At 42.4% G+C, this 19123-nt stretch overlaps 1 protein-coding gene across 1 annotated transcript; it reads left to right on the forward strand.

Annotated features, from left to right (window-relative positions):
- The first annotated feature begins 3796 nt into the window (after positions 1 to 3796).
- On the forward strand, positions 3797 to 15074 carry OSER1 (oxidative stress responsive serine rich 1). The gene is made up of 4 exons (XM_049868719.1): positions 3797 to 3927; positions 7845 to 7961; positions 10785 to 10898; positions 14239 to 15074. The coding sequence occupies exons 2-4, from the start codon at positions 7885 to 7887 to the stop codon at positions 14927 to 14929; spliced, it is 882 nt and encodes a 293-aa protein (XP_049724676.1). The 5' UTR covers positions 3797 to 3927; positions 7845 to 7884; the 3' UTR covers positions 14930 to 15074.
- The last annotated feature ends 4049 nt before the right edge of the window (positions 15075 to 19123 follow it).

A 19123-nucleotide genomic window follows, 5' to 3' on the forward strand; every position in this document is an offset into this window, starting at 1 on the left:
TTCAGGAGCGCAGGTGCAGAGTCAAGTTACTTTGAACCCCAAGTAACTTGAACCCCAAGTTACTTTGCTGTTCTGAGCCTTGGTTTCCTCAGGTATAAAATGGGGATAATAAAAGTACCTGCTTCACAAGTTGGCTATGAAGATTAAATGAGATAACTTTTGTAGACTGAGACACAAATGTTCACTATTATTATCAACTTCTGCCAAAAGAACAAACAAATCTGTCTTGGAAGAACTACAACCAGAGTGCTCCTTAGCAGCAAGAATGGCGAGACAATGTCTCAAATACTTTGGACATGTTATCAGGAGAGATCAGGCCCTGGAGAAGGACATCATGCTTGGTCAAGTAACAGGGTCAGCGAAAAAGAGGAAGATCCTCAACCAGATAGACGGACACAGTAGCCGCAACAGTGGGCTCAAGCGTTAACGATTGTGAGGACGGTGCAGGACCAGGCAGTGTTTCATGCTGTGGTACACAGGGTCGCTATGAGTCGGAACCAACTCAAAGGTACCTGACAACAACAACTCCAAAATCATTTTTTAATTATATCAATCCCTGGTGGTACGATGGTTACTAAGCACTTGGCTAGCAACCGAAAGGTTGGCACTTCGAACCCACCCAGTGGCCCCACAGGAGAAAGACCTGGTGATCTACTTCTATAAAGAGTGCAGTCAAGAAAACCCTGTGGGGCAGTTCTGCTCTGTCATACGGGGTCGCTGAGTCTGGACCGACTGTACGGCACCCAACAAAAACAACGAATACAGGAATTTATTTGAACCTTAAAACGTTTAAGACTATTCTCCCAGAGCACTAACTGATAGGATGGCAATCATGTCGTTAGGGAAATGAATTTTTTTTTTAGGCTTTGAATTTGCCTTCTTCAAAGTCATTTTTAAAAATCTAGTTATCTTCCTATATAGATGGAATTGTTTTCGCAGTATAATTCAATAGGAATTCAGTCTCTCCTCCTCAATCACTTATAAAGCATATATAATATGGAGGAAACACTGTTATAGGAATTTCCCACTGTTACAGCTTTCTGATTCGATGGCATTGTCATGTGCATTAATACCAAGTCAACTTCCTGCAATTAAAGTACACACACAGTCTGGGTTTTTTTTCCCATGGTTGGAAAGATCCTGTGTTGCTGATGCAGGAAGCAGGTCTGGCTTTTTGTTCACTCAAGTCACATGCTCTGTAGCTTCTCTTATCCCAAGTCGTCATGTACACTGAGCCAGGTCTGTCTATAAGGACTTGAAATTCCAGGCCACATCTGAACGGTACGGGTTAACAGACTTCAGTATTCCCAAGAAGTGCTCACTGTTCATGTATTCCCTAAATAAGCAGTCACATCCTCAGAAAGCATTTAACTTGGTGGTGGATACTTGCTTACATAAAATGAGTCTTTCCCTGCTTCAACTTTTTAGTTTTTAGTATTTAATGCCATAAAGGGAAGAAAGAAGGTAAAATTCACCAAAAGTGTACTGTGCTGTCTACTGTGGCCCCAGGCTCTGTGTTAGGCTTTGGGAATTCATAAGTGATCTAGATACAGTCCCTAACCTCAAGGATGTATGGGATTTTACCTGAAACTATATTTTGGAATGGCAGCTTAAAAACACATTATTTGGTTTTAATTCACTTGGCAACTACTGAGAAAAATAAGTATCATATCCTCCTCTCTTAGTCTTTTCTAAGAGATGTTGGGAGATGGGTAGCAGAGAAGAACAGGCTTTTGAGAAAGTTTAAATCCTGACTCAGGCACTTACTAGGGCTGTTTGGTATAGGACAAAGGCACCTAGAACAAGTTATCTAATTTCTCTGAGTCCCAGTTATTCTCATTTGTAGAATGTGTAAAATCGCAGGAAAATTAAATCAGAGAACATTGACACGTCTGCTGCTTAGTAAATGGCAGCCATTAATAGCATCATCAGTTTGATGCTGGAATTTTTCAATTAACAGTTTTCTTTTATCTCCTATCAGTTACTGTGCCTCTGCCATGAAGGAGAATTTAAAATGTTTTACTCTGGTTTCACTACATGCTTTATGCCTTATACAGTGAAACCATAGGTTCCACTCCCAGACAAGGGTCAGGTATTCCAGGGCCTAACTAGTTAAATTGGATACAGCTAAGCCATCTTCGGCTGGCTATCTGTAGTTAGTTGCTGTTAAGTCCATTCCCACTCATGGCAACTGCTCCATAGGGTTTTCAGGACTGTGACCTTTCAGAAGCAGATCACCAGGCTTATCTTCCGAGGTGCCTCTGGATGGGTCTGAACCAAGCTTTCTGCTAGTAGTTGAGCGCTTAACCACGTGTGCCAGCCAGGAACCCCTAGCCTATCTGCAGTTAGGTGATTATACCTAAGGTATTGAGGTATAGGAGCCCTGGTGGCACAGTGGTTAAGCGGTTGCTGCTAACCAAAAGGTCGGCAGTTCAAATCCACCATCTGCTCCTTGGAGACCCTATGGGGCAGTCCTACTCTGTCCTGTAGAATTGCTATGAGTCGGAGTCCAATGGACAGCAATAGGTTTGGTTTTTACGTTTATTGAGGGATAGCAGTATGTGGGGGCAAGATCTGGTTCAGATAACAACCTTCATCCTAGGGCTAGACCAGGACTAGCTCTAAGCCAACTCTGTCAAAGACAGACATCTTTTCCCACAAAGCTCTGAGAAGGGCAGACATCTAGCTGGGGAGAGGAGAGGCCCAGCTCCATTACTAGAACTAGCCCCGGAGATGCAGGGGGCGGCAGCTGTTGCACAGATCACACCTGCCTGCCGCCTGAACAGTCTTCACAATTACAAAAACGAAAAACAAACAAAACCCAAACCCGTTGCCGTCAGTCAATTCTGATACATGGCGACTCCACAGGGCAGGGTAGAGCTGCCCCATAGGGTGTAATCTTTACCAAAGCAGACTGCCACATCTTTCTCCTGCGGAGCGGCTGGTAGGGTCAACCACCTTTCGGCTGCACCGCTCAACCACTGCGACAACAGGGCTCCGTGATACAAAAATGGAAAGGCCCTAAAATCACTTACTTAGATGAACTGCCTCAATGTTTCTGCAAAATTTGGTGCGTATGTGCATTTCTCTGGAGAAAAGATCTATAGCTGTCACCAGATTCTCAAAAGTTCCCTGATATAGCCCAACTTCTTCACACAACATATAGCAAAACTGAGGCCCAGAGGAAAGGGCAGTTGCCTTAAGTCGAACAGCAGGAACGTTAATGCCGAAGGCATTTTAATTCTAGCCTCATATTCATGGCCCCGGCACGTCCCAATCCTTCCTCCCTTCTCTGCAGGCCCTGAAAGATCCCTACAAGGCGAGGGCTGATGTTCGAGCCCAGGGGATGTCGCAGGCCGTCCGGATTCCATCTTCAAGGAGACTCCGGCCCAGCGCCCAGATGGGGCTCGTTGTCATAGAGACTCCCCCACTCTGCCCTCACCCGCGCAGTTCGTTGTCTTGCTGACACCAAGCAGAGGACCAGAAAAAAAGAGATCCGGGGAAGTGGAAGCGCTAGGACGACAGCGACGAACAGCGCCTACTCCTGCACCTGAGAGGAGGAAGCAGGCACGCCCCAAAAGCTGGTCCAGAACGAAGCCTCTACGGATGGGGCAGCGAGCGAAAAGAATAACAGGAAATGATGTCAGCGCACGTGCTTCCGAGAGGGGCGGGTGCGGGGCGTTTGAGAGGGGCGGGCACCGCCCCGCGCCTGCGCAGTCGCGGCCGGCTGCTCTGTCGAGTCACCGGAGTGGGAGGAGCATGAGAAGGGGCGGGACGCGTGCCCGAGTGACGCAGGCGCAGTGCGACTCCGGAGTTGCGGGCCGTCCCCTCCGCGGGTTTGGATCCGGGTCAGTCAGGCGCCGCGATCCGGGATAGACGATCTGAACTGACGGCACCGGATCAACAGAGCGCCCCAGCTGCGAGGAGGTGAGCGCCCTGACGGGACAGGGAGGGGCCGCGGCATCACGTCTCGGCCTGGAGGCCCGGCCGGGCCGCGGGCGGTTACCTCTGGGCACTCCCGCCTCTCGCCGCGTCGGCTCCCGGCGCTGACTGCCAGGGCCGGGCCTGGGCCTGTCGGTGCCCCCTCGGCAGCCGTGGCCTGGATCTCCGCAGGCTCTGCTCTCTTGCCTTTTCCCGCCTTCCTGTCCTCCCGCTGCCGCCGCCCGGCCCTGCTCCTCCGCCGTCTCCCGCCCGTCCGTAGCTTCCCCTTTTCAGCCTCCTCGGCCGCCCTTTGCCCCTTCCCGCCCTTTCCCGCTCGTCTCCGAGCCCCAGTCTCGTTGGCTGTCTCTTCAACTCCGCTCCCGTCTCGTTCTGCATCCTTTGAGCCTCGGCCGGACTCGAGCCTCTTGTTGTGGTCCGGGGAGCATCCTCAGGGAGGAACTTTGAAGCTGGAGCCCTGGGGCAGGCAGACTGAGGGCCCTGGAGAGCTCCCCGCTCGGCCTTGTCCCCATTCTCTGAGCCCCCCCCCCCCCAGATTCTGACCTTCCCGCGATCTTGTTTAGCCGCGAGACCCCCAGATTCTGGGTGGAAAGAATTAACGTCGTTCTCAGCCAGCGCTGTGAGTGTAGGGCTTGAGTCGGTGTGGAGAAAGGGGAGTGGAGGTGTTTTGCCTCGGGGTTGATGGTTTCGACCTTATCCTGTTTACGTCGTCCAGAGGTGTTGGACTGGGGTTCCTCCCCAGGCCCTACGCTTTCTCGTGATCTGGGAAAGTTTCTACATCTTTTTAACGTTTGCGATGATGAACACTTAAGCGCGAATCCTTGTTCTCAGGGGCCTGGAAGTCTGGACTTGGGCTTCAGGTTGGAGGAGGTCTTGGTTAAAGCTGCAAGATATAAATAGGATTGTGACACGTGCTATCCGTCGAAAGTTAGGGGAAGCCAGAAATTTGCCCTTTTGATGGAGGAATTTAGAAGAACTTTCCTTGTTGTTTTTGAAAGTTTGGCGGGGGAGGGAATCCAACCCGGGGTGATTTAACTTAAAACAATACAAAGTAACTAATAATAGGCTTTTAGAGGTGTGATTTCTTTGGAGATTGTTTAGCTTCAAGAAGTCAGTGCGGTGAAATCAGTAAGAAGGACAAAACCAATTATCCCAGTGAGTTGTAGGCTCTTGTTTGGAGTGCACGGAAGACTAGGAATACAGAGGAGCGTAAGTCTTTTGTAATTACAAACCTGCTCTGACCCAGCTCCTAAGGTCATGGCTGAGACTCATCTTTGTTCAGGGTTAAAATAACTAGGTTTATTTTGGTTAAAGTAACCAAAATGCTGGACAAGTGTAAATAGTTTAGATGGAACTCTGCTCCTGAAGTTTTAATGTGGAGTTTGGTTTTTATTTTGGTCTGTTTGGGTTTTTAAATGATAGCTCTTTTAGTGGATCAACAAGGATGTTAACTAAATTTGTATTAACATTTACAGTGGTCACCTGCAAAGCTTATTAAGTCAACACTATGTAATTAAAAGTTAACATACCTGGTGCAGAGCTTCTCAGCTTAGTGTTACAGCGTATGTAAGTTCCTACAGGGCAGGAGTGAGATTCCAGTCCTTGAAGGAATGGGGCTCACAGCCTGCCTGTGTCAGGTTCACCTTTATATCCCTAGCATCCAGTCTAGTGCCACATACATTCTGTAAGTATTTGTGGAAGAAATGAATTTCTGCCTATAGAATTCAGCAGCGTATACTTAGATGTAATGTGTACTTAGGTGTTGACTGATTTCCCAAGTTTCAGGCCTGTGAGGGGGCTCACTGTTGGGGAGGCTGGTTCAGATGATTAACTCTCTAAGGGCCAATAAAAAAAAAAAAAAAAAAACCACTGCGGTCGAGGTGATTCGGACTCATAGCGACCTACAGGACAGAGTAGAACTGCCCCATAGGGTTTCCAAGGAGCACCTGGCGGATTTGAACTGCCGACCTCTTGGTTAGCAGCTGTAGCAGTTAACCACTACGCCACCAGGGCTTCCAAGGGCCAATAGGTCAAGCATTTAGCGACTGGTCATAAGGTAATTGAGGAGAACTATAAGTTGAACTTTAATTTTGTTTGGTCAGCAGGAAGAGCTTGTTTACAGCATATGTTAGTGCCCTTTCAGAGGCTGTGAAGCTTCAAAATATTCCAATGCCTGCTCTTTGTTCTCCTCCCCCAGGTATATAGGCCTCCTACAATAAATTCAGAATTAGAGACTGGTAAAGTACACAGTTGGATAGATAAATTTTCCCCTATGTTTTTGTACTCCTTAATAGGAAACCCTGGTGGCGTAGTGGCTAAGTGCTACGGCTGCTAACCAAAGGGTCGGCAGTTCGAATCCGCCAGGCGCTCCTTGGAAACTCTATGGGCAGTTCTACTCTGTCCTATAGGTCGCTATGAGTCGGAATCGACTCGATGGCACTGGTTGTTTGTTGTTGCAAGTAACCAGCAAACTGTGTGTAGAGAGTGCGTTTAAATTTTCTGTCTCAAGAAGTTGAGGTGAAAGCTAGATGAATTCGTTTGAGATTGTTTTCAGTACTCCCCAGAGAGATCTGCCCAAAATACCTAGTTACATAAATAAATAAATTTAGTAGAATAGTCTTGAGTCTTTGCGTTTTTTATTCTTCACTGGTATAACATTGTTACACTATATCAAACATCATGACACCCTGACTTTTGGAATATTAGAGGTCTCACAATAACATCAAACCTGCCTCTGAGAAATGAGCAGGTAGGAAATCACAGTGGACCCAAGGGTCCACAGAGAGGCACTGCTCCCTCTGCGAGTGCCTGAGGGGGTGGGGGGTGATGTTGGGGTAAGAGGTTAGAAATAAAGAAGTGAGGTGAATCTTTTGCTTTGAAAATTCCTCCTCTTTTTGTTTTCCATCTATTCTTTCTGATTCCCTGTGATACGCTAGTAGATACTGGTTTGCTTACTTTCTGTTCAAGATTTATTACCCTGGGTGAAGAAATAATTGGGAGACTAGATCCAAAGAGTTTATTAATCTGTGGGTTTTTTATTGCATTGCTTGGTCCCCCCACCTCCTTGTTTAGATGGCAGAAATGGAGAACTTTAGTTAATCAAGCTGTTTGATTAAGTGGGCATCATTTAAGGGTACATCTACAGAACAGAAGTTTATATTTTGTTTTTACTGCCTCCTTTTTTCTTTTTTACTAAATTTGTTTTGTTCTTTATTTTTTTGAGTCGCTAGTTCAGTTCATTTATATCCATTCAAAGCAATAAATAAAAACAAAATCAAGGTATCAGTCTTACTGGATAGAGTGAGGGATAATGGGTAATTATTGACATATGTTTCTAATCATGCTTTTATCTTGACTTAATAATGGTAACGTCTTGTTCACTAAAACACATCTTCCTGAATATTAATATCTAGGCCTGAATTGCCTTAGGGAAATGCTGTCATAACTGGCATTATTAAGGTTAGATTAGACAACTGCTCAGCATTTTTAAGAATCAGAGTGCTCTAGGTTTCCCTTTTATTTCTGATGCAAAGGTGATTTTGTCTGTAGGATCCTAGGCTCCCTTCAACTAGAGAGCTCTTCCGCCTCTATTAAACAGCATACTGAAATGTGGAAGTATTTTAGATGATCTCGTTTCCAAAACTTTGTAATTGAATATTGATGTCAGATATTTAGACAGTTAAAATTATGCTACAACAAATACACATTTTTCTGTTTGATTTCGTTTCCTGTTAATTCTTTATTTGCTGTTCCCTAATTGCTAGCATAGAAATATCCTTTTAGAAATTTGCTTTCTTTTTCCTGATAGGTAGTAATAGTATTAGGAATATAGGGTTTTCCCAGAAGTATACTTTTGAACCCACCTGTTTTCACTTTGTGCATCTTGTTTTCATTCTCTCTTTTAGTACTAACGGGAACATCCACAGTAGTGTAAAGACTTTCACAATGAAATCTGAAGCCAAGGACGGGGAGGAGGAGAGTCTACAAACTGCTTTCAAGAAGTTAAGAGTGGATGCATCAGGGTAATGAAACATGTATCACTCGGGAATTATTTACTAGATTTAAAGGCCTTTACCTCTGAAGAGCTCTTCCTCTTCCAAAATTTCTCCTTATTCCTAGAAGGCTAACATGCCAGATTCTCCACGGCATTGTTTTACTTAATTTTTCTTTTCAGTTAAAATTTGAAAAGTCGCGGTTTGTTTCTACCCCAAGATTGGGTGTTTTGTTCTCCCTTAACTTTGAGGAGGATTTGCCCTTCTCTCTTCTTAATCAGAGATTATTGAGCATTGTCCCATCAGAGATTGCCTCGTACATCTCAGGGGAATCCCAGTGTCTTTCACTAAAAGTGGATTGCCTCAATAGAAATCTGTAAAGACTTTGTAGATTTCATGGGCTCTGATTGCTGAGCTGATCGCTATGGAAACCTCTATTCAGTAGGGTTCTGTCACTGAGATCAATAATCTCGGACCCTTTGGCCAGACTAATTAGAGCACCTAGAGACCAGCTGCCGTCTGAGTGTTAATATATCAGTCTTTGCAAAATATTCTGTGCCGTACTCTTCACACTCCCACACTTTGCCCCAGACCTGAAGAGATCTCAGATTTGTCATGGTTGTAAGAATTTTTCTTGTCATGGATGGAAGCTAAGTGTTGGAAGCTCAGAGTAGAACATTCTACACACAACAAGCAATAATAATAATCACTAACATTTATTACTAACCCACTGAATCCCTAAGCACTGGGTGAAATGCTTCATATACATTATTTCATTTCATCCTCGTTACTGCCCTCGAAGATAGATACTGTTGTAATTCAAGCTTACAGATAGACAGAGAAATTAACTCATTTACTAAAGGTCACATTGCTAAGAAGTGGCAGTGCCAGGATTTGAACCCAAGCAGCCTGTCTTCAGAATCTTAACCACTCTTTCATTTGGTGCCTTGAAGATGACGTGAAGGAATACATGCAGTACCTGACACATATTAAAATATATGTGAGATGTTTTAATAGCTGCCTATCCTGGTACGATTTTTGGTCTACGAAATGAGAAGATTTAAACTGATAGGTTTGCATAGTGGGTACTACAGGTACTCACATTTTGCTTCCATGATAATTAGTACCTTCTCCCAATGGTTTATCCAATATGGTCATTTTGCCATTAATTGATTAGTACTTTGATAAATCATTTTGGGAAACTGGGAAACAAATCATAGAAGCAGATGGTTTCCAGATTGTGGTCACGGCATATCTGGTACAGAAACGGTTTTTTAAATAATCAGGAAAATACTAGGAATGTATATATACACACACATACATACAAACATCTCAGTGTATGAACCTACGTAAGTAACTGTTGGTACACAGACTTCCTTCTGGATGTTTTAAGAAGTTGGAACATAACATTAAGTTATTTCGTTGCCCCATCTGTACAATATGTGGTCCAAAATTATATATTTGTAGCGTGTGACCTGCCTGGGGTAAAATTTTAGAAAGAGAAGGAACAATAGAGAACATCTGAGAGAACCAAATAGAGTGGAAGGAGTGAGTCACTACCATGACTAAGCAGAAAGAGACTTGTATATGCATCCTACATTTCTCATCGTTTAATATTGTTGCTGATTTACAAATGGGGCATCTGAGGGACTGACTCAAACTACCCAGGCCTTGCCAGGAATTTACTGCGATCCCGTTCAACTGGTCTTGATTCCTGATATTAATATTATTTATCTTACCAGGAGAAATCAATATGTTATAAAATGAATAAGTTCATTTTATCTGGCTATCAAATAGTACACACTTGTGGTAGAAAAATTTACAGTAAAAAAGGAAGTAAAAATAACAACTTACCATAACCACTGTTAGCATTTTGGTGGTTTCTCTCTAGACTGTATGTAATACCATGCATCTTTTTTTCACGTAGTCGAGATCATAATGTAGATAAAGGTGTTCATCTGTGCTATTTTCTCTTAATGTTTTATTACAGGCATTTTGTCATACCATTAAAAATTCTTTGTACAGTTAATTTTTAATAAATTCCTAATATTCCTTTGTACAGATGTGCCATATTTTACATGTAATATAGTATTTTTCATTATTGGACCTTTAGGTTATTCCCAATTATTTAAAATTATGTTTTAGTGAACGTTTTTCTGCATTAGTAGATTAATATTCCTTTGTAACAGATTTTTATCAGTACCATAGCCTGCTTAGCAAGATCTCCGTATGTGTATGTGTATTGAACAAGTCCGGAAGATTTTATGCAAAAATGTTCATGTTGGTAGTCTCTGAGTTGTGAGATTATAGATGATTGTTTCCTCTTTTAAGTTTTTGCACATTCTTTACTATTACCTGCATAATTTTAAACCACAAAGGTTTAGTTCTGAGTAATATTTCAAGTTTATTAGTTGTAATGATTAGGTTATTTTTCTTAAAGTTGTAATATTTGGAAATGGATTCCTTTTCAAGTTAGACTGAGTCTTTTAGTTTTTACTTCTGAACTTAGCTCCAGTAGCTCTAGTCTGCCAGCGTGAAACATGCAGTCAGTGTCACGAACATTCTCGCTGGACGTAAGGCCTGGTCTGCCCCAGATAAAGGCTATTTATAGTCCGCTGCTGATTGTACTTAAGAATCAGTCCTTGGCTTACGTGATTTTGCAATCGTGAGCTTTTAGGGATCCTCTAAATTTGGTTTTAGAGGGAAAATCACACTAAAAGCTGAGCAGTTTTTGAGAAATCCAAACTAAAAAGCAAATAAAGTTATTGATGAAAGTTGTATTTGAGTAGGTGAGAGCAGTGAGTTCTCCTTTTACGGTTTTCTAAAGCAGTGAACTTCGATCTTGTCTTTCAGGTCCATAGTGTCTCTGTCTGTTGGAGAAGGTACAAGTGTTAGAACATCAGTCAGAACAACTACAGATGATGCCAAACCCAAAACCACGTGTGCGTCTAAAGACAGCTGGCACGGGTAAGAGCTTCTTGTTGCAGATGGTTTTCATCCCAGTACCTTAAAATGTTACTGGATTTTCTTTCTGAGTGCCCAGAAGAGTATGTTCTGAATATTAGTAGTATTGAAACAATGATGGAAGATACTTTATTTGGAGAGTTGTGTTTTATGATACTGACTCTTGGAATTTGCTGGGACTTGCTCTATGGCCTGGTTTTTATAAATGTTCTATGTGTGCCTGAATGAAAGAAAAGCCTGGCAATCTACTTCTGAAAATCAGTCACTGAAGATGCTGTGGCTCACAATGGTCCTGTCTGCAGCCAATCGTGTGGATGGCACAGGATCATGCAGTGTTTTCTTCTGTTGTGCATGGGGTCACCGTGACACGGGCCAACTCGGCAGCAGCTAACAACATGTGTGCTTGAGAAGAGTGGGTCTTCTTTAATTACTGCATCTTGAATTCTATGTTATGTTTATTAAATCAAGCTTTTAAATGTGCCATTTGAATTTTTTTTAGTAATTTTTGTCAGCTTGACCTATCAATAACAGAGAAGTTTGTTAAAATCTCTCCCATGGGAGTGGGTGTGTGAAATTTTCCCTTAAGTTCTATATTTTTGCTTTATGTATTTTGAGACTGTTTTTAGGTTCATACAAATCAAAACTTTAATAATGTAGTGACATTTTTCATTCCACTATATAGCTTTTGTTTTAAAGTCTGTTTTGTTTGGGTCTAACATAACTAATCCAGTTTCATTGTAGTTAGTGTTTGCTTACTATATCGTTTCCCATTCTTTTACTTTCATTTATTCCATGTTTTTAAATTTTAAGTGTATCTGTTATAAATGGTATGATTAAGTTTTGTTTTATTCAATCTGATGATCTGGTTTTTTAAACTGGTGAGTTTAGTGCATTGACACTTTTTTTGATGAGTACATTTGGGCCTATTTCTACTGTTTTACTTCATGCTATTTGCCCTGCTTTTTGCTGTTTTTTTTTTTGTTTGTTTGTTTGTTTTCTTTCTCCTCTTTTTTTTTTTTCTTCAAATCCTTAGAAAGGGCTTCTTTGCTGTTGTCTCCCCCACCACCACTACCATTTTTTCCTCTACTGATTGGGAAATTATCTACTTTGTTTCTGTTCTTTTAGTAGTTAGCCTTACATTTTTACCTTGGGTGTAACAGAGATAAAAGTTAGTATTTTAACCCTCTTCCTTAGAACTCTTTTATTCTGGCCTCCTGACTTATATTGCCCAGTACTTTAGTTTTGTCAGTTCATTTTAATCTCACAAGTCAGGTTTTGTTATTATTTTTTTAAATAGGCAGTATTTGTTTAGATTTATCCAAACGAGATGGATTGACACTGTGGCTGCAGCAAATGGGCTCAGACAGCAACAATGATGAGAATGGCACAGGACTGAGCAGCATTTCATTCCTTTGTACATAGGGTGGTTATAGTCGAGGCCGACTCAGCAGCACCCAACAGTAACGTTTATAATGTCTTTCCTCACCGTTCTTGCATCTCAGACATTCCATATAGGATCATTTTCTTTCTTCTGAAGTACTTTCTTCAGAAATTCCTTTGGTGAAGGTCTATTGGTGAAACGGTTCCCGTGTTATACAACTCCATATAGAATACATGCGAATGGTGCTCCCAGGTGTTGTATAGCATGATATCCTATTGGTATATATACTTAGCCTTGCTTTATCCAAAAATATCTTTATTTCATCCTTGTTCTTGAGAGATAGATTTGATATATCTGAAACCATATTTCTAGGTTGACATTTATTTTCTGTTAGTATTTGAAAGTGCTATTCTTTGTCTTCTGGCTTTATTATTGGTAAGATATTGAAAAGCCTACTTTTAACCAGTTGTTGTCCTTTTAGGAATGATCTGTCCCTTAGACTCTGGCTGCTGCTTTCCTTTGGAGACTCCAGGCTTATTCTGTCTTCTGTGTCGTCTTTTACATTTTTTCCAAATGCTTATTCTGTGCTACCTTCTAGGACAGGAGCCAGCAAACTTTTCCTGCAGAGGGCTAGATAGTAAATATTTTAGGCTTTAGAGGCCAGCTGGCAAAATTGAGGTTATTATGTAGATATTCACATGACAAGAGAGAGAACTTCTGTCCTGCCCTCTTCGGTCCCATTTGCCTGAGATGGGCCATCCTGGATGGTGGGCACACTTGGTGCTCACTTGCTGAGACATTCTTGGAACAAAATTACCAGCCTGAAGGTGAGCCTGTTTGGGTGGAGTGGGGATGCAATACTGGGATCATTTTTGCTTTCTGTCCTGGTAACACCTAGATCCCAGCATGCCTTTCTCTCCTCTGGAGAACCTAGCCATTCCAACTTGGGCAACTGGACTGGCTCTTGGACTGAGATTCTACCTCTCAGTGTCCAGCAGTTGCTGACTGCAGGGCTCCAACATGTAGATGGTGATCAGTTTGGGTCCTGGGCAGTGGTGAGACATGTCCAGGAAGGCAGGTGTGGGGAGTGCAGGGGAGAGCAGGAGTGGAGGAGGATGCCCCTGCTTGGTCTCTGTGGTTCACAGTGCTAGCCCACTGGAGCAGGGCCCGCAGGCTCTCTAAAAACAGGTGGGGGGCTGGATTTGACTCACAGGCTGTAATTTGCCGACTGCTGTTGTGCATAATTCAGATTTATCTTCCAGTTTACTAAATCTCTCTTTAACTGTGTGTATTTTGCTATTTGGCCCATCCATGGGTTTTATTTAGTTTAATTTCAAGAATAACATTTTTTATTTTTTAAAGTTCTATTTGATTCTTTTTTCAAATTTGGCAGTTTTGATAGTCTCCTTTTCTTGGTCAGCTCTTTTATTTCAGTGTTTTATAAATAAGTTATATAATGTATCTGATAATTCCCAGTAACTGAAAACCTCAGGGAGCCTAAATCTGTTAGAAGGTACCCGTGAATCTTAAATCTGCTGCCTGTTTCATATTAATGGACTAGCAACCACTTGCAGCTTTAGCCTCACAGTGATACTGAAGCTACTGTACTCAGGGCCTGGGGCACAACATTTAGATTTTACAGCTTCAGTTAAGTTGTCTGTGCAGGGTGCTTCCCCAGACCCACTGGTCAAGGTTCTCATGCCTAGGGTTCTACATTGAATGTTTGGCTAAAGAGATTCAGTAAGATCTGCCCTTTATTTCAGTTGTTCCTATAGCTTGCAGATAAGTGGGTGTTGACGTTTCTGAGACTTGGGCAGTTTGAAAATGGAGACAGTACATCTCTTTAGGGGAAATTTATAACAGCCTCATAAATCTGAGAGGAGGTAAATTCTCGACTGTACATAAAAAACCTATTTAGGATGGCTCCGTATCCCACCATCTTGTGTATTTTTTTCCTCTTAGGTCTACAAGGAAGTCTTCACGAGGAGCAGTAAGAACCCAGCGTCGCCGACGTTCTAAGTCTCCTGTCCTTCATCCCCCAAAGTTTATACATTGCAGTACAATAGCTGCTGCTTCCAGCAACCAGCTAAAGCACAAAAGCCAGACTGACTCCCCTGATGGCAGCAGTGGGCTGGGAATTTCAGCCCCTAAAGAGTTCAATGCAGGAGAGTGTGCTGCTTCTCCTCCTGATGCTAATCACCCAGGGGCAGTCATTGGGCCTTTGAGAACTTCGGTTCCAGGGCTCCCATCACAGAGTGAAAAGGAAGACCCCTCTGATGCTACCCAAGTCTCCCAAGCAAGTCTCAAGGCCAATGATCTCTCTGACTTTCAATCCGTTTCCAAGTTAAACCAGGGCAAGCCATGTGCATGCGTAGGCAAGGAGTGCCAGTGTAAGAGATGGTATGATATGGAAGTGTACTCCTTTTCAGGCCTGCAGAATGTCCCGCCCTTGGCCCCAGAACGAAGATCCACGCTTGAGGACTATTCTCAATCGCTCCACACCAGAACTCTGTCTGGCTCTCCCCGTTCCTGTTCTGAGCAAGCTCGAGTCTATGTGGATGATGTGACCATTGAGGACCTGTCAGGCTACATGGAATATTACTTATATATTCCCAAGAAAATGTCCCACATGGCCGAAATGATGTACACTTGATAGCAAGAAGTTAATTAATGTGCTTTAAACCAATGAGGGGTTGTCAGAGAGATTTAGTTAATGGCAGACCTTGCGGCCACTTTGTGTGAGAAGACATCTCCTTCTGCTCACTGTGCTTGCAATAAAAACATGTCTTGGCATCTCAGTTAATCTGCATTCTTTAAACTTCTTTTCTGGGTTCTTACATTCCCGCCAAGGCAAGCAGATCTCAAAAACAGATCTCTCCTAGGAATGTTCCTGGGAGATGGAGAAAGCTTCATTCCTTGAGCCTGGAAGCGGTGGCTATATGGTAAAAGCCTTTGTAGAACAGTGCATTTTTCAGACCTGTTTAAGTTTCAGTGATCAAGGAAAATCAGATGTGGCTTCGTAACTAAACTGGACATTTGTCATGCTGTAGTCGCCAGCCCAGAATATTAGAAGTTATGTGACCGATTTAAACCATTTCTGACTTAATGCAAGATTGATTGTCTTTAAAGGTTTCTTATGTTACCGTTAAGCAAGAGATAAACGAGCCGGCCTGCCCGATACTGCTTGAGAGAATCATTAACGATCACTCAATAAAGCCCTCTGCTCCTCACCCTGAGGCATGTTACAGGACGTTTCTCGTGGGAAGCAGCTTAGAGTAGTGGGCTGCTTCAGTTGGGGGACGGAGTGTAATATTTGAAACTGGTATGTCTTCTCCATTTCCATCCACGTAATGATAGGTATGGTGTGTTTCTTTCAATCACTTGTAATAGAGGCCTCTCATACCCCAGTTTCAAACATTGTAGATGATGACCGTTCATTCGAGGTGTCATCCCACCCCCAGCCACCCAAAAGTGAATTTCATATATGCTATATCCGGTATCCGGTATTTCTGGTAGACCATCCCAAAATTCCCTCCACAGTTTGGAAAAAACCTGTCCTCAGTTTCAGCTGGAGGATGAACCCCGTCTCGGGTGGCTCCAGAATGAATTTTGTGTATGCCACATAACATTTCTAAGCATACTCACCAAACTGAGTGAAGATTTATCCAGCCATTTTAACATAATGTGGGACATTTTACCGTTTTTTTTTTTTTTTACTAAAATATTTCACTGGCTGTTTGGTCCATTTGGACAGTGGGATCTGGGCTGTACAAATAGATGGTTTGTATTGGGGAGGGGTGGGAAGGATATTTAGTAGAAAAGCCGCCAACTGAAGTAGTGGGAGACTCCTGCTGGTTCCTAATGTAGTGTGGATTTAGTAACATTCGGAGGCTGTGATTAAAGCGAGAGAGCTGTAACTGAGATATCTCTTACTAAGGGCAACAGGAGGCATACTACTCGATATATCCAAGGCAGCAGTTCTCAGGATGCCTGTCCACTTAAAAATTGGGGTTACCAAAGAGCTTTGTTGCTAGGTGCCATCAAGTCAGTTCCACTCATAGCAACCCTGTGTATAACAGTGAAACACTGCCCATCCACCGTCCTCACAATCGTTGCTATGTTTGAGGCCTCTGTTGCAGCCACTGTGTCAGCCTATTTTATTGAGAATCTCTGTCTTTTTCCCTGACCCTCTACCAACCATAATGTCCTTCTCCAGGGACTGGTCCCTCCCAATAACATGTCCACAAAGTACATGAGATGAAGTCTTGCCATCCTCACTTCTAAAGAGTGTTCTGGCTGTACTTCGAAGACAGATTTGTTTGTTCATCTGTCAGTCTGTGGTATATTCAATATTGTTTGCCAACACCATAATTCAAATGCATCAATATGTCTTTTTGGTTTTTGGTTATTCATTATCCAGCTTTCACATGCATCTGAGGCCATCAAGAACACTGTGGCTTGGGTCAGGCGCACCTTAGTTCTCAGTGACATCTTCGCTTTTTAACATAAGGAAGCCTTTTGCGCAGATTTGTCCAATGTGAAACATTGATATCTTGACTGCTGCTGCTATGGGCGTTGAATGTGGGTTATATCAATATTTACCAGAAAGTAAAACTAAGAAATTTTTAAGTTAACTTCATTTAAAAATAAGCTCATTTTATGTTACCATATATAGCATTTTTTTTAATGAAAAATAACTTCTAAAGCCAAAGAAAAATTGAGAAGATTGGCATTGTTTTAAAAATTTTGAAAATCTCTTCAACATTTGGCTTTTTTAGAAAAGTGCTGGATTCCCGTATCTGCTGCTGTATTCAGGCTCTGTGATATCACGTATTTTGTGACCTCTAGAAAACTCCTGGACATTAGTGAATGAATGCCCAGGGAAAAAAAGGCAAATAGTGTTTTCAAACAGTATCATGAAGACGGTTTTAACCTCAAAGCTCCCCTGGAAGGGTCTTGGAGACTCCAGGGGTTCCCGGACCACCTTTTGAGAAGCAGTCATCTAGGCCATTACACCTTATATCTGTAAAGGCAGTGTCCCACCCCACCCACAACTTAATTAGGATGGGTTAAGCTTGAGCCCTTTTAGTTTGTCTTTCAAACCAGTGGTCTGATTGTTTATCGTTAATGCTCTTTGTTAACAGAATAGCTACTGGAGAATGAAGAATGATGCATATTTTTTCCATAGGGAGTTGTCAGGAGGAGGGGTGTGAGGATTGAAAAGTGCAAAGTTCCAATGACCTGTTACGAAGAGGAGGTGTAAGGATCGTAAAGGACAAAGTTCCAATAACCTAGAAACCTGCCGAAGAAATCCAAACTTGGATAGACGTTTAGGCATTCCAGATTTGTTTGAATGAATTTTAAGTATGTCTATCAGTCCAAATCTCCCTCAGAACGGGAATCTTGAAGCTGAAAATTACCCTGCTCAGACACAGTCCATCCCTGATATTACAGGGAAAAAAACCCCAAAAAAACCTGTTGCTGTTGATTCCGACATAGGGCACCTGTAGGACACAGTAGAACTGCCCCACAAGGAGTGGCTGGTGGATTCGAACTGTTGACCTTTTGGTTAGCAGTCGAGCTCTTAACCACTGTGCCACCAATTGTCCATCTTGAGTATTAGGGCCCCTTGTTCAAACATTTGACCTTTTGTGAGTGTGATTTACTGAACTGATTTTTCTCTAATGCACCTTAGAAAATGGATTGTAGATTGAGGTATTGTTTAAAATTTATGCTTGAAAAGTACCATCCTGATTTCCACATGCCTTCGTTTAATTATTCATTGAACATTTATTCAACAAGTATTATTTGCATGCCTACTACACACCAGGCACACCATCCTAGGTGCTCAGAATGGAACAGTAAACAGAATAATGTCCTTTTCCTCATGTAGATGAATACATAAGATTGTCCAGAAACAGGCAGGTACAGGGGTCAAAACATTGATGTGAGTGACTGATGTGCCCAAAGGCAGTTCTGCAGAATCCTTAGAACTGGCATTCCCCACCTTCCTAAAATAATGAATTGCACATGCTACAAGATCTGAATATGCACTAAAGGAAAATAGGTGAGTCCAAACTTAATGGACTGAGACTTTGATCCTCCCAAAGTCTGTGTTTATCACACTTAGGAGTCTTGTGATAACAGCCACACCAAACTTAATTTGGCAATGAACCCTTTGAACACTTAGGGCAAGCTGAAAATGAAAGCAGAAGAGAAAGCCAACAACAAATCTCGAACTCAATGCGAGGAAGTGAGCTCTGTGGGAGAGTCCCTTTACCTGGGACAACTCACAGGAATTAGTGGAGACGGATGAGCTTCGAGGGACTCATGCTTGGCACTGAAGCTCCAGGTCCTTGATGTCCTACCAGAGGAAATGCGCCTTTGAATCCCACTTATCTGACACCAGAAAATGTCAATGAGTAAGAATGCATACTCTGTTAAAAATAAAAGCAAAGAGATTTATTGAAAGTTCAAGATAGTTCGAACCGGAGACACTTCTGATCTCATGAAGTGAAACTAAATACTACAAAAATGGTGGAAATACAAAAGCATTTTTATTAGGTAAAAATACAACATTCTGACTGGAAATTGCAAGATTAGGCAAGCAGGAGGCAGAACAACTAGAAAAAAAAAAGGGGGGGGAGATTTACGGTGATTGGTTGGAAACACAAATGTGGGCTATTTGGATTGATTAGTTTAAATACATGACTGGGGGGGCGGTTATAGGGTGGTCATAAGGTAATTATCTTAAAACATTTCCTGAGGGCTGCTGAGGGAATTTCTGATTAGGATGTTGTGTCAAGACCCTCACTTAGGAACATTCTTTCCATATCTTTAGTTTGAC

Source organism: Elephas maximus, chromosome 25 (assembly GCF_024166365.1).
Source record: "Elephas maximus indicus isolate mEleMax1 chromosome 25, mEleMax1 primary haplotype, whole genome shotgun sequence".
Lineage (NCBI taxonomy): Eukaryota > Metazoa > Chordata > Mammalia > Proboscidea > Elephantidae > Elephas > Elephas maximus.